Genomic DNA, 14,384 nt, shown 5'->3' on the forward strand with positions numbered 1-14,384 from the left:
TTACAGAAACCCGTAACTATTCAAAGTTTCATATTACAATGAAAATCTTTTCATATTATAATTAAATTTATTTCTATTTTAGTACATATTTGTATAGATTTAGCTACATACCTATACACAGTTATACAAATTTGTGTAAAGAAACGGATTTTGCGTCGCTGTAGTAACAAAAGTGAGGCACAGGGGTCAGGTAATAATATTGTTATATAATGATTGGTCCGCCACACTTCGGACCAAAATTGTCATTACTACTTGTTGGTGCTGGGACGCCTAAATCTTTGGTATTAATTAGTACCGCGATTAAAAGCAATTATTTTACTGACTTACGATGAAATGGCTATCAACAATACTAATAGCGTTTGTATTTAAATTGATTTTGATATAGATGAACCATTTATTTACGAATAACCTAACACAATTTTTTAAGCTTCCCGCGTTCTTTAAAACCCAATAATTTTCATCTCTTAACAAAATAAAAATATTTAAAAATTTGAAATTATTTCTTCTAATTTTTTTTTGTATTTATTTATTATTATTTATTATTTTGTTGTTGCTATTCTTTATATATCAGGAATATTACCTATACTTTTATGACATTTGGAATTTTAATATATTGGTGTTGGCAACATTTTCAATTCTATTGATGAAAATCGGAATACCTCGTTTGCTGTCTCTTAGCGGTTTATTAATAGTTAATCAAAATTAAAGTTGTCCATAATAGAAACACACTAATCTCATTTTTTAAATTCTTCAGTTTTTAAAAATTGCAACTGTGGATAGAATACACAAAATGGTAAGTTAACTTATTCCGGCTCTAAAAGTCATTTTTAACTTTTATTTTTTATTTTTGTCGTAAGTAAAAATACAACTACAAGGAAAAATATTTACGTAATTTCTTTATTTCACTATTAATAATTTATTTTTTAGTTGTGATGCCGGCATGTCTGAAGGCTGTAGCCATTTTGAGATACCGTAATCTTAATGGCCGAGCGTGCCATGTCATAACTCTAATCACATGTTAACTTTTTTATTTTATTATTTTCATACTAACGTTCTAATAAAATAGGCAATATTTACTATACAAAGATATCTGATATTTATAAATAAATATAACATGATGATAATCTACCGTAGATGTATACGTGCGGTGGATATTACAGTAGCCGGTAGTTAGCCGGTAGTTGTATATTTACTTAAGTTTTTATATACGTAAGTTTTGCTCGTTTAAATTCAAAGGTCCGCTTGCAAATTAACACAAAAATTAGAAATATTTTTCTACCTACATTAACAAAATTTATTTTATAAAAGGTTTCATATTATAAAAGGTTATAATAATTACAAAATCAATCCAATTCATTTATAATTCTATCTAGAAAGTTGTAATAAATTACACATTTTTATTATGATAAAAATTTTCAATACATATTTAATATCGTGATATTAATTAAAAATAAATAAATAAATATATATATATATATATATATATATATATATATATATATTGTTTTGTCAAATATATGTACTTGTTTAATAATTAAAAAGTTATATATTTATAATTTTAATTTTATTCATTTATATCTGAAACAATGTTCATTAAAATAAAATCGATACTTTTTTGTATATTTATTTTCTTCAGAGGCATTAAACAGCATGTAAAGAGTTTTTATATATTGTGTCATTAGATGGATGGTGGTGTTGTACACCCCCACCCTGGTGTTGTCCATGGAGGTGTGCCAGGAGTTGTGCATGGTATGCCAGTCCATGGTGCAGGGCCTGATGGGGAGCATCCTCCTCATGGACCAAGACGGCGTTATCAAAATAGACCGAAGCAAACAAATAATTTAGAGCGTCTTCCCCTTGATGAAGCTGCTAAAAGGGTAAAATTATGTTACTGTATAGAAAGTAATGAAAAATTGTTACATATTTATTTAAAGCTACTTAATGAATTATAAATTTATAAAAATTAGAGGCATATAAAATGCTAATTTTAATGATAAACTCAAAAGTACTGGTCAGGTTTCAAAAATTCTTTAACCATGCGTTTACCATAGAAAGGCATAAATAATATTATTGTAAATTCTATACTAACAAAATATTAATCTAGTATATTTATATCAAGATAATAATAAATTACTTTATATCATAATCTAGGAAATGGAAGCATTACCAATGAAGACACCAGTGTCGGTTCTGCAAGAACTCTTGGCTCGAAGAGGAACTGTCCCTAAATATGAGCTGGTACAGATTGAGGGAATGATCCATGAGCCTACCTTCCGTTACCGTGTGACTGTTGCAGATTTGATTGGTAAGCATTGAACAATATTAATAAATAAAAATAATAATATTGCTGGTGTCAAAAAAACAAACCCAATTTTTGTAGTCCAAAAAAGAAATGCAAATAAGAAATAAATTTTTCTATTATTAGTTGACTTTACCAAAATTTTGTTTTAAACTTTGTGAACTATTTATTATAATTCAGAAATATTGTTAAATTTGCAAATTTCTCAAGTAGCAGAAAATTTTTCAAACATACTCCACATACTTTTAATACACAAGCTTCTTATAATACTAATTAGTTTTATTAAATCATTATGACAGCAATGGGCACAGGAAGATCAAAGAAAGAAGCTAAACATTCAGCGGCCAAAGCTTTGTTGGACAAGTTAACTGGTGCCACACCAGCTGATCAGTCAACAAATGGAAATGTCCCTGAAACGTTAGTCCTATTAATTATTATAAACATTTTTATGAAATTTAGTGTAGTATTGATAAACAAATGAGACATAAAAGAACAAGATTTACTTTGTGATTTATCAATGAGATTATACTACCCTCAATTTCATTCTAAAAAAATTTTATACACCAACTCTGGGGTTTGAATATAATGTTTTAAGAAATTATTATCTTTTCAAGAGAAATGGCTAAAGCAGTTTCATGAGTGAAAGATTAAAAAAAAAAAAAAAAAAAACAAATTAATATTTAATTTTTATGTCTATTTTATTTACTTTTATTTTGCTTGATCTTGTAAATTAATTTTTCTCCATACCTTCATAATATTTAAATTTTCAGTGGAACAGTTGTTTCATCATTTGAAGATAAATTGATGGGCAACCCAGTGGGATGGCTGCAGGAGCTTTGTATGTCTCGGTTCTGGCCTCCACCCTCATACCATGCGGAGAATGATGACAACGTTTCTAGACGTAGGTAGTTTTCTTGTACTGTACCAAACATTTATTGTTTGCAAATATCACTAGATATGTCTTTGTCTTCTCTTATGATAGATCCTGGTCATATATGAAAACTGGACTGTCTAGTTCTATACTTTAAAACTTCTCAAATATTCTTATCTTCATCATCTTATATCATCATTAAGACCTATTATCATTCTTTTTAAATTTCTTATAAACATAATTCACTTATTAAGAATGGTATATATGTATAAATACAAATATTACACCCAGACTCAGGCGGGAATTGAACCCACGACCTGCAGTGCAGAAAGCCTGGCCACTACAAACTGCACTATCAGGCTAGTCAAATGAATAATATATTGAATGGAAAAAAAGTTAGTATTCTGAGTTCTGCTATGTTCCAGGAGGTCTAACTCTAAAATTTTATACATTGATTATTTATTGAACTTTAATACAGTAGAATAGGTGTGTCTGTTTATTGGAAAATTCACTGTAGTAGTTTGATCAAAGTAGTTTTTTCGTCCAGGTTTGCCTCATGAGCGTCAGTTTACAATTGTCTGTACTCTGCTAAAACGACGTGAAGTAGGAACTGGAAAATCTAAGAAATTAGCCAAACGCCAGGCAGCTTATAAAATGTGGCAAGCGTTACAAGATAACCCACTGGAAGCATTCCAGCCTGAGGAAGAGGTAATACAATATTTTATAACTTGGAAAAATGTACAAAAATAACTCATATAGACAATTTTTTCCATTCTCATCTATAAAAACTCCCATTCTATATTTTTCTTTTTTATTTCCAGAATCTGCATATTATGAAAAGATTAAATATGAAAATATTTTGTTTCAACAGCAGATTTCTGCTTTAGTGTAGTAAAATTTCAAAGTATGTTTTATATCATTATGTAGTTATTAACATTTGAATTATTTTTTACTCATTTCATAATGTCAAGAAATATACAGTGTGTTAGGTGGTTCTTGTGGCATTCTCCTGAAAGACGATAGCACTTGGCCAGGTGTTTTACTATCTTTCGGTCGGCTCTAATGCTCCTGCTTCGTAGAGCAAATGGTCATCGGACAGAAGAGTCACAAAATTTATAAATATTTGGTATTGATAATCGTGTTGTGTTTTAGGGCGGTGTCGCGGCCCGCTATGCCGACCTGAAAGATAGTAAAATCTCTACACTCACTACCAGTCACAGCCACAAGGTGTCGCAGTTTCACAAACACCTCAAACAGTCTGTCGGCCCTAACCTGGCCAAGTTGCAGGTATGATTTATATTTTTTCGCATGGTGGATGTGTCAAAGTCAGTAAATTGCATGCCAGTTACATACACACGTAGTTTGTTTGTTCAATGTTTTGAATAGTTTATAAATGTTTTTTTTTTTTATAATTACCATATATTATTTTATATTAAAAAGAGACTTTCTGCTAGGTGACTCCGCTCAACAACAAGGACTTTAACTTCGTTCAATTTCTGCAAGAGATAGCTTCGGAGCAGTCATTTGAGGTGACATATGTTGATATTGAAGAAAAATCGATGACCGGTCGCTGTCAATGCCTGGTGCAATTGTCTACATTGCCTGTTGCAGTATGCCATGGTTCAGGGCTAACGAGCAAGGATGCTCAGTCATCAGCGGCTCAAAATGCCCTGGAGTATCTGAAAATAATGACCAAAAAGTGAAACATCTCTTCTTGCGGCATCAATTATTCTCGCCTAGTGTCGACCTATGCATTATGATCAATATAAAATATATGGCCACTTAAAGTTTATTCTATTGATTTAAAATGAAATATTAGTCAGCATAGAAAGCCACATAAGGTCCATGGTTGGTGTCGCCAGGTTTAGAGTGTATATGAATGTTTATAACCACAAACCATATGAGTATGGCCATAATGCCTTAGTGCAAGTAGCACTTCGGGCTATGCTATATAGCTGGCATATTTGCAGTATATCAATTATTATTTATATTATGGGGATAAAAATGTTGATGCAGTATTGGTCGTATGGGTATCATAAAAGTTATAAATCTCCTTTTAACAAAAATTAAACAATATATTATTAGGGTTCATGGGATAGGGGGTAGGTGGGTTTCAAATTATTATAAATCTTAGAATTTATTTAAGTATTTTACTAAATGTTTTCACGCAAAAGAGATTCATTGCTTCTATACCTTGTCATTCATTTAAAAATATGACGATGATGAATTTTTTCTCTCTAATCATTTTTTACACGGTGAAAGCAAAAGTTGTAAAAATATAAAAAAACACAATTTAAATAAAAGAAACTTAAAAATGTTGTGACTTTGTATGATTTGTAAGGTCACTTACCTGTTAAGTTAATTTTACATCTTTTTAGGAATTTAAAATAGGATATGATGAAGTTTTACTCTCTTATTGTATTTAGCCAACCAATATACATCTAATTTTTTAAGCATTTGCGTGTAACTTCTTATACTCATATTTTGTAGTAATATGGGTTTAATAGTAAATACTTATTTTAATACTATATTTTTTAATGTCCGTGAATACTTAAATTTCCTAATACAAAATGAAGTATTTTATAGCAAGAACATTTTGTTCTGTTACTGCAAATATGCGAGAGTAAATAGCATAGCCCGTAAATATAAAGAAACAAAGTATGGAGTGGTCATATAATAAATACAAGCTATACTTTGCATAGAATTAGTGTAATTTTCCCAGCGTGGAAATTACTCAATAATTAAAAAAATGTAAAAAAAAAATATAAAAAATATATGAAAAATCTATAAAAAAAGTGTGGACTATGAATTTCCAGTTTAATATTCAGCATTATTTAGGCATAATTTTGCATATATTAAAATAAACTCATTATTACTACTTACCCAAAATATTAGCTTTTAAATGTATCATTATTATAAAAGAAGAGGAAATCATGGTGTTTTAGTTGATCGTCAAAATAATTTAAATACCATTTTTTTCTTAGTCCCCTGTGTTAAAGGATTTTCTAACATGCTGAGCATTAAACGGAAAATATTCTCAGCTGATATTGTCTTGTTGACGAACTGCCCGACCTTTGCTTTGTAATTTGCTTCAAAGTCGCCACTAAATTTACAAAGTGCAAGGGTTGGAACTTGCAGGTGACTTACGGATAATCGGGAGAGGCAGGATTGCGTAATTGTTTTTTTTTTTTTTTCAATATTACCAGTGAACGTATAGGTTTTCTTTTTTAAACATGATGGAAAACTTTGCAGGGAAGCTGAGAACTAGGTGTTAGAGTGAATAATATCACTGGAATTAATGGTTGCGATGTTAGGATCCCTTGCCTGTGAAAATGGGCATTATTTTAATGCAAAGTATAGAGGTTGTAACTATTTCTACTGGTACAGGATCGTCGCCTAACCGGTTATCGGTAAAGACGAGGATTCTGCACTCACCCAGTTTCTTTTAAATTGAATGGTGTGAGTTCAGCCTGCCCTATTCAACATCGCACTGTTCAAATTAGAAAAGACTAATTGGAGTAAAGGAATGGAGTTCTGTTCAACCAAGACCAACTAAATAAAATTATGATGTCACATCATCGAGACATAAAAGCTCACTTGTTATACTTTTATGTTTAGTCAGTCTTGGTTTTACTTTAATCATAATAATAATTATATAGTAAATGTCACTAGTAAAAGTCGAAATTTTCCTCGTCTTAGCTGTTATGTAGTCACTTAATTAAAATATGAAGTAATAATATTTATTTGCTACGCGTCTTTTCTGCTCTAACAAAAATAAAGTTTGGTATTGCTTATTAATGCTTTTTATTTAAATCCTACTTTACATAATACTCGAACAAAATTATTGTTGTCTTAATGCACAAATTACAATTTTATTTACGAAATATATTTTTACGTTTAAATTTAAATTCAGACAACTTTACACTACGCGTTTTAAAAAAACTCGACGTATTTTTGCTTTCAATAATATTTTTATCAATCGCGGTGTAAGACATTGTCGGATAAAATATTAAATCACGAGTGTTTGGAGAATTGGCCAACTTATGTACTTCTCTTGATGGACTTAAGTCGATTTCAGACCTTTCAAAACATATATTCTCTCTTGGATCATTTTCATTTGCGTAATCTTGAGATTCCAAAATATCATATTCTACATTAATTTTGGCTTCATGTATAGATGAATTTGATGATGTTTCATCATAGTCTCGGAACTCTGGAGGTGGAGGTATTATATCTTCTTCATCATTACCCTCACTTACACATTGTAAAAGCATTTTAGGGTTAAGTATAGTCTCACTTACTTCTAAATTTAAATCGGAGTCCGTTAATTCTTCTATCATAAATTTCGGTAACATATTATTTTCCAAATCATCTATTTCATGCTTTATGTTACAAATATTGTTTTGGAAAACATCGTCAGCATCATTGTTATTCCTTTTAGACGCATTACCAATTATATCTCTACTCATAAGAGTCGCAGGTTCTTCATGTCTTGCTATTAATGATTCTGGCAAATCGATTTCTAAGTTTTCTAAATCCCTAATTTTGTATTTTCTTTTAAGTTTCATATCTCTTCCAGCTGAATTGATTTCTACATTTTTGTCCTCGTTTGACATTGCTTGCTCGTTTTGAATATCGTTTTGGGTTCGTCTGAAATTTTTTTTATAGATATAAATATTAAAATAAAATTATAGATGTCAACTTGTTTTACAATTAGGTCGGCAAACAACTATACGGCACACCTGATGGTAAGCGGTTACCATACCCAAGACACGCCTGCAACACCAGAAGCATCACGTTGCCGACCCTACCTCTGACCAACCCCACCTTACTCACCACAGAAACAACATTGCTTGAAAGCAGTGTTGTTTAGCTGTGATCTTCTGAAGGTTGCGGTACTTCCCCAGTCGAACTGCTCCAGATTTTGAGCAGAATCTATCCTGCTGTGCCATACCTCAATAAATAATATGTACTTATATTGAATCTTAAAAAAAGTCTGTGTGTCAGCTCCGACGCACGACTGGAGTTTACACCTTGAGATCGACTGTCTAACTGGCACAAAAAAGGCTTACTAGTCTAAGAAAAAGATTAATTCCATATCAAATGGTAAATAAACAAATTAATTAACGCCAACTATTTATCTAAGATGGCGTTATTAGAAAACGTCGTTACGCCATCAATCGAAACCCTATTTGTTCCGATAGATGGCGTACAAGAAACGTAACGAGGTCATTCGTTCAGTAGATTTTACTCGTCATATTTTTTCATATCGCGCGGTCTGTATATGTAAATCGATTCTTAAGAAGTAAATTCCAAAAATGAAATAAGACTATATCTAATAATATCAGCTTAAAATAAATTAAATTAATGTATTTTTCAGTAAATGATTTGGGATATCACTCGAATAGCTCTTTTATTTTTTTTGGAAAGTATAAAAAGACATTTTCGTAAAACGACAGTAATTAAAATACTAACTTTTTCACAATATGATTATATTTTTGTAAGATGTCATTTACTGTTTGGGTGGTTTTTGGTAATTTATTTTCCTTGTCCATAGTATCTTCAAAGTCCGCATTCTCATCTTTAGTATCTAAACTTAGATTTCCGTTATAACGTTTATAAGTAGTGTTACATATTTGCATAATGTTTTTATTTGTAGTAAATTGTAATTTATTAACATCAGTATTGTAAATAGATGTACTTCCTGAATCTTCTTCAATTTTTGCATTCTGTTTTTCCGTATTGACCTCAGAATTGTCGTTGTTACTAGAAACTATTTCAGCCAAGTTTAAATTGATTTCCAATTTTCCTATTAAGCGAACCTTTTCTTTGTTAGCGTTTTCAATTGTTGTATTAAAATAATTCGTTTTGTTTAGGCTATGATATTTCATATTATATTTTGATGTGTTTCTATTTGTTAGAACTGTGTTGTTTAAATTAGTTTTTAAATGATTGTCATTATTATATGCCCCAAAGCATTTATTTTCGAGCAGTGGCAATATACTTTCAACATAATTATTATGTGATAACTTTAACCATTGTGTACCTACACAATGGTTAAAGTTTTCTAAATCGTTGGAATCAGCTACAGATTTTGTTTTTGTGGTTGAAATCGATTTTAGTGTACCAAATTCAGGGGTCTTCATTAAATTTTTGTCATTAATTATCAAAATATTTGGTGCAATATTGCATATATTGTTATTTTTTTCATTAGACGCTACAGTTACTATTTTATTACCGTCATTTTCTTCGTCATTATTACTAGCATTGTTTTCTAAAAGTGGTAACTTGAATTCATGTGTGACAATCTCACCTTTATTTGATGTTATAAAGTTTTCGGTAATCGTATCTTTTTCATGTCGTGGAGATCGGTTCTCCAAAGCTATTTTATCTTTATTTCTGCAATCTGATTCACTAATTTGTCTTAAGACTTCCACAGTATTAGTTATTTCGCACTTGCCTAATCTTTCGTTTGTATCGTTTATAATCATATCGTCCGTATCGTAACATTCTATTGATTTTTCTCCTTCATTACGAATTGTTGATTCTATTATGCCTGTTGCATTCGTTTTTGCCTTGGTATCATTGTTTGTTCTTTCTAAATATTTTTCTAATTTTAGTTTTACAGCATTGTTAAACCCGTTATCATTTTCAATTTCAGCTGTATCACTTTCATCATTAATGTTACTTTCTAATTTGTACAAAAAATTGTAGTTGTTTTTTTTATTACATACACTTCGTTTTGAATTGAAAATTTTATTTTTTGGAATATTGTAATTGATTGTTTTACACTCATTTTTATATCTTTGTATATTTTGTGACCACGGACTTTTTTGACAAGAGGTCGTGTCAACGCTTTTATTTACTCCGATTTTAATTTCTTTTTCAATATCATCCAATATATCGTTAACTTGCTTGTCGTCTACAAAATCATCGTATTCAAGTTCCACTTGGAATGCATTTTGAAAACTATCACTACTTAACATTAGATCTTGTTGTTCTGGTTCGTTAGAATCTTTATGGGAACTGTCTTCAGGTTCAATTAAATTTTCTAATATTTTATTTGACTTTTCTGCAGTCTCGTTAAAGTTCACTTTAATTTCCTTTGACGCCTTTTCAAATGATTCTTTAAGGACATTAAATTTTGCTATAAGCTCAGTTTCACGTTTTTTCTTTTCCTTAGATTGTGTTTTTTCTCCATCATTTTGAGTTTTTCTTTTTCTAATTTTAGCAATATCAGATGACGCCGGTTGTGTTGAATTTTTCGACGATACAAGTGATAGATGTTGATGATTATCAATATTGGTGGAAGTAATATTAATGTCCTTGAATAAATATTGACACTGTGCGTCGATACCCACTGTAACAATATTTGTGTCTTAATTTTACTACAAGAAAAAATTAAAAAAAAAATGAATTTTTCGTTATTTAAAAAAAGGTTTAAATCACTCATAAAGATTGAAACCTAACCAAACCATTGAAAACTAACCAAAACATGAACTGACGCAATGAACGTATATTTTTTGCTCATTATTATTGGATCTTGTTATGTTAAAGGTCATGCATCCATCGTAAACGTTTATAAGATTTGACTCCCTGTAATAAAACAAGCCGCTTAAAATATTAAATTATTATAGATAACATCGGTATCCTAATGTACCTATCTAACCTTTTCTACCTATATTTGAAAGTCGAAAATTTTATTATTAAATTAAAAGACATTTGCTTAAAATAATGTATTTAAAATGTTTGTATTTACGTAAAATTTGTGAAGTACAGCAGGCAGTTTTCAGAATCTCCCACAATAACATTACTTTTATGATTAATACCAGCTGTTAAGTTTTCACGATTTTCAGCTAAAAATGCGTGATTTAGTAACGACAACTGTATTTCAACGGTATTTTCGTTTATTGGTGTGGCAGTGAGGTTGTACTTCGGAAGTAAACTTATCTGTTTTCTTAAAATATTACCAGCTGGTGGCCCTTTGTTCATTATCTGAAATTTGACTAGAGTAATTAATATATATATATTTTTATCTACCTTAAATTTAATCTATCTTTTTATAGTATAAGTACTCCTGCAATACCAGAAGTATTGCAAGCGCGTTTCCGACCCTAAATATTTATCCTCCACCGAGCTCTGGCTAATTTACTTACCACAGGTACAGAACACTACTTAAAAGCAGTACTTATAATTTTCAGCAAAGTTGGGGGCATTCCTCTTGCGGACCGAGATTTGAAAGATATTTCCTTCTGAGACCTATCTCAACAAGTATGTAACAACCTCTTGCCTGTGACTTTTAATAAATTGCTACTTACGTACCTTAAATTAATTAAGTTTACTTGTATAATAGGACAATAATAATATCTTAACTAACCCTTTCTAAATCTCTCGGATGACTCTCTTCCAGTAACATGAAATTAACTTTTCCTGCAGACGCCAACAAGGCACTAAATGTTGGTCCTATACCCTTTAACTGTCGACTAACGTAAGGTGAATTTTCCCATAAACGTGTCGATATACATTTAGCTAATATCAAGGAATTTAATATCGTTGTAAAAAACTTTGGACGTTGGGTGAAAAAATTGGGCCGAGTTACGTAAGATACCAAACCTGAAATTTTTGAAGATAAATTAATTAAACGATAAATTAAATCTAACAAAAACAGTAAAGTTACAAAATATTATTAGTAAGTGTGAATAGTGACAATGCTAATAGTGATAATGCAAATTTCCGATAATGCTAAGCCATTTTAAAGTGATTATTATTGATGTAAGTAAATAGAAAAATATAGGAATTTGTACAATTGTACATTTATACAATTTTTATAATAAAAACAAACATTTTTTTAAGAAAAGAATATTAAATACCGAAAAACAAGGTTTACAGTTTTAATACCAATATTCTTACATTTGCAAACTCTATCGGCGATTCTCATAATCTTCATAGCTTCCTGGTTGAGAGAAGGGTCTGGGATGGGTAAGCAACCAAGTACCGCTTGGATTATACTACAAGGAATGTGGAATAATATATGTTAAATAATTTTTTTTTTTAAATTTTAAATGCTTTTACTGAGTAGGCACTTATTGGAACCAAGATTTCATTTAAGTTTGATATAGTTTATATTTCTTAAACGTAATTTTAGGTTTACCCCTGTTTCAAACATCGTAGGTAAAACTATTTTGGCAATGACTTTCTGATATAGGCAAAATAACCATGCTTTTGAAAAAAATTAATTCTTGAAAATTTTATTGTTTATTGATGATTAAAATCGGTTAAGCAATTGTAGAGTTTATCATTTAAAACCATCCAACACGCTGCTCCACTGCGGATTGTACCGATCTGCCCGATGTATCCCTACTATGAGTAACGACCGCTATCAGGTGTCCATGATAACAACCGGGACCGATAGCTGAACATGCTCTCCGAGGCTCGGTGGGGAGACCCACAAGGACAGACATCCAAACCGGAAAGAAATATTTGCACAATCGCAAATATTCATGGAAAATGAACTCACAAAACGCCGATGTTGGGCGACTACTCGCACTACTACACCAGAGCGCTTGTTAATATTAGTAAGTATTGATAAAATAATAATTACCATGATGGTATTTAAATTACAATCACTCATCCAAAACACAAACATGATTAAGTCTGTGCATGTTGTAATTTATTATATTTCCGCTCACTTACCCAACCATGTGAGTAAATTTTAACACATAGATTTTGTACGACCTTAAAATTAGGATCAAATTTATAAACGGAACGGAAATTGCTTATATAAAAATTATTTATCTCAGAGTTTTATTATTTTTTAATATGTATGCATTACAAATCAATTGAAAATAAACCATAATGTACATATGTACTTTACAAGTAGGACAAAACTAGAGAATAGAGAATTGGAATGTATGAGTCGTAAATAATGCCTAACTCTCATCCGTATGTGGGAGGTTTAGTAGAAAAAAAATAACGACCAAAACCTCAAAACAAAACTCATCCATTTAATAACATTGGGTAGTATGTACATCCATAAATATTTTAAGAGAATTGAGAAGCACAAGATTTGTTTTCAAAAGATAGAGAGAGTAGTAGGTATTAGATGCCAGTTCAGTTTTATGCGTCGATTTGACAGTTATTTTTTGAACTTAAGGGTATATACAAAATTTTGAAGTAGTTTTTAAAGAAAAAAAAATAAACAAGAGACCAGTTAAGTTTCATCTGTCGACTATTAATTTTCCCTTTCATAGGGTAACGTATGGTTGCAGCCGCGTTGTTCCTGTTGAGAGCGTTCAAACATCTTCGTTCGTCGACGCGAAGATGCATGTCAGATAGTTCATGGCTTTCACATACCATCCATAGGAGCCGTTCTAGAGATTCTGTCCCTTCCAACTGTTTCAAGTATATATAAAATATAATATTAACAAAATTCTATTCTATGTAATTACATACCTGAGGAATAAACAATTAGGTTAAAAGATGGAAATTCTTCAAGGCACCATCTGGTACATACACGTAATTTCTGTGTGCTAAGTACTAGAACATATAGATGCTATATATATCAGAAAAAAGTTGTAAGTTTTAAACTGGATAAGACAACCTTCAATCCGAACTACTAAATTGAAAAGGAGACATACAATACAAACTTTTACATCATCATTACATCATCATTCAGCCTATACAGTCCACTGCTGGATATAGTTTACGCCAAAAATAACGTGAACTCATGTATTTTGCCCATAGTCACCACGCTGGGCAGGCGGTGACCGCAGTGCTGGCTCTTACTCTAAAACATCATCTTTAATTCGTATCGTAATTTAACTTTATCTAAGGCTTTTGTGCTATTGGTAACGACTATCGATAATTAAAATATAAAATAAGCATTACAAGTCTAAATGTTTGGTTTAGTCTAGTGTACTGTAAATACCAAGACCGGTCAAAGAAATCTCCTCGTTATTTAAGCTTAATCCGCTACGCGAAATGTTGTGATTATCAATACATATAATAAAAATATAACGGGTCGCTGTCTGTACATTTAAGATCATCACACCAATCACTTCAGCCTATCGCAATCCACTGCTGGACATAGGCCTCCACAATTTCGCGCCAATAATGGCGTTTATTCATGTGTGTCGCCCATAGTCACCACGGTGGACAGGCGGGTTGGTGACCGCAGGGCTGGGTCTGTCGCCCCGACAGCCTGTGTATATCAAA

At 31.1% G+C, this 14,384-nt stretch overlaps 3 protein-coding genes across 3 annotated transcripts in view; 1 reads left to right on the plus strand and 2 right to left on the minus strand.

Annotated features, from left to right (window-relative positions):
* The first annotated feature begins 624 nt into the window (after window positions 1-624).
* LOC123656747 (interferon-inducible double-stranded RNA-dependent protein kinase activator A homolog) lies at window positions 625-6,059 on the plus strand. Its single transcript, XM_045592406.1, has 8 exons — window positions 625-793; window positions 1,683-1,877; window positions 2,152-2,305; window positions 2,599-2,716; window positions 3,070-3,200; window positions 3,718-3,878; window positions 4,323-4,457; window positions 4,625-6,059. Exons 1-8 carry the CDS (start codon window positions 791-793, stop codon window positions 4,871-4,873), a joined length of 1,146 nt encoding a protein of 381 aa, XP_045448362.1. The 5' UTR covers window positions 625-790; the 3' UTR covers window positions 4,874-6,059.
* Window positions 6,060-6,957: 898 nt separating this feature from the next.
* LOC123656137 lies at window positions 6,958-8,733 on the minus strand. Its single transcript, XM_045591845.1, has 2 exons — window positions 8,646-8,733; window positions 6,958-7,820 (listed from the first exon to the last, which is right to left on the minus strand). Exons 1-2 carry the CDS (start codon window positions 8,723-8,725, stop codon window positions 7,043-7,045), a joined length of 858 nt encoding a protein of 285 aa, XP_045447801.1. The 5' UTR covers window positions 8,726-8,733; the 3' UTR covers window positions 6,958-7,042.
* Window positions 8,734-8,760: 27 nt separating this feature from the next.
* Window positions 8,761-14,384, minus strand: part of LOC123656138 (probable ATP-dependent DNA helicase HFM1) — a 38,078-nt gene continuing 32,454 nt past the window's right edge. The window contains exons 15-22 of the mRNA XM_045591846.1: window positions 13,378-13,562; window positions 12,081-12,178; window positions 11,548-11,783; window positions 10,930-11,165; window positions 10,660-10,766; window positions 10,000-10,530; window positions 8,872-9,861; window positions 8,761-8,765 (exon numbers count right to left, since the gene is read on the minus strand). Coding sequence (XP_045447802.1) covers window positions 8,761-8,765; window positions 8,872-9,861; window positions 10,000-10,530; window positions 10,660-10,766; window positions 10,930-11,165; window positions 11,548-11,783; window positions 12,081-12,178; window positions 13,378-13,562 — 2,388 coding nt within the window. The remainder of the gene's footprint in view (window positions 8,766-8,871; window positions 9,862-9,999; window positions 10,531-10,659; window positions 10,767-10,929; window positions 11,166-11,547; window positions 11,784-12,080; window positions 12,179-13,377; window positions 13,563-14,384) is intronic.

The sequence above is a fragment of the Melitaea cinxia genome, chromosome 9 (assembly GCF_905220565.1).
Source record: "Melitaea cinxia chromosome 9, ilMelCinx1.1, whole genome shotgun sequence".
Lineage (NCBI taxonomy): Eukaryota > Metazoa > Arthropoda > Insecta > Lepidoptera > Nymphalidae > Melitaea > Melitaea cinxia.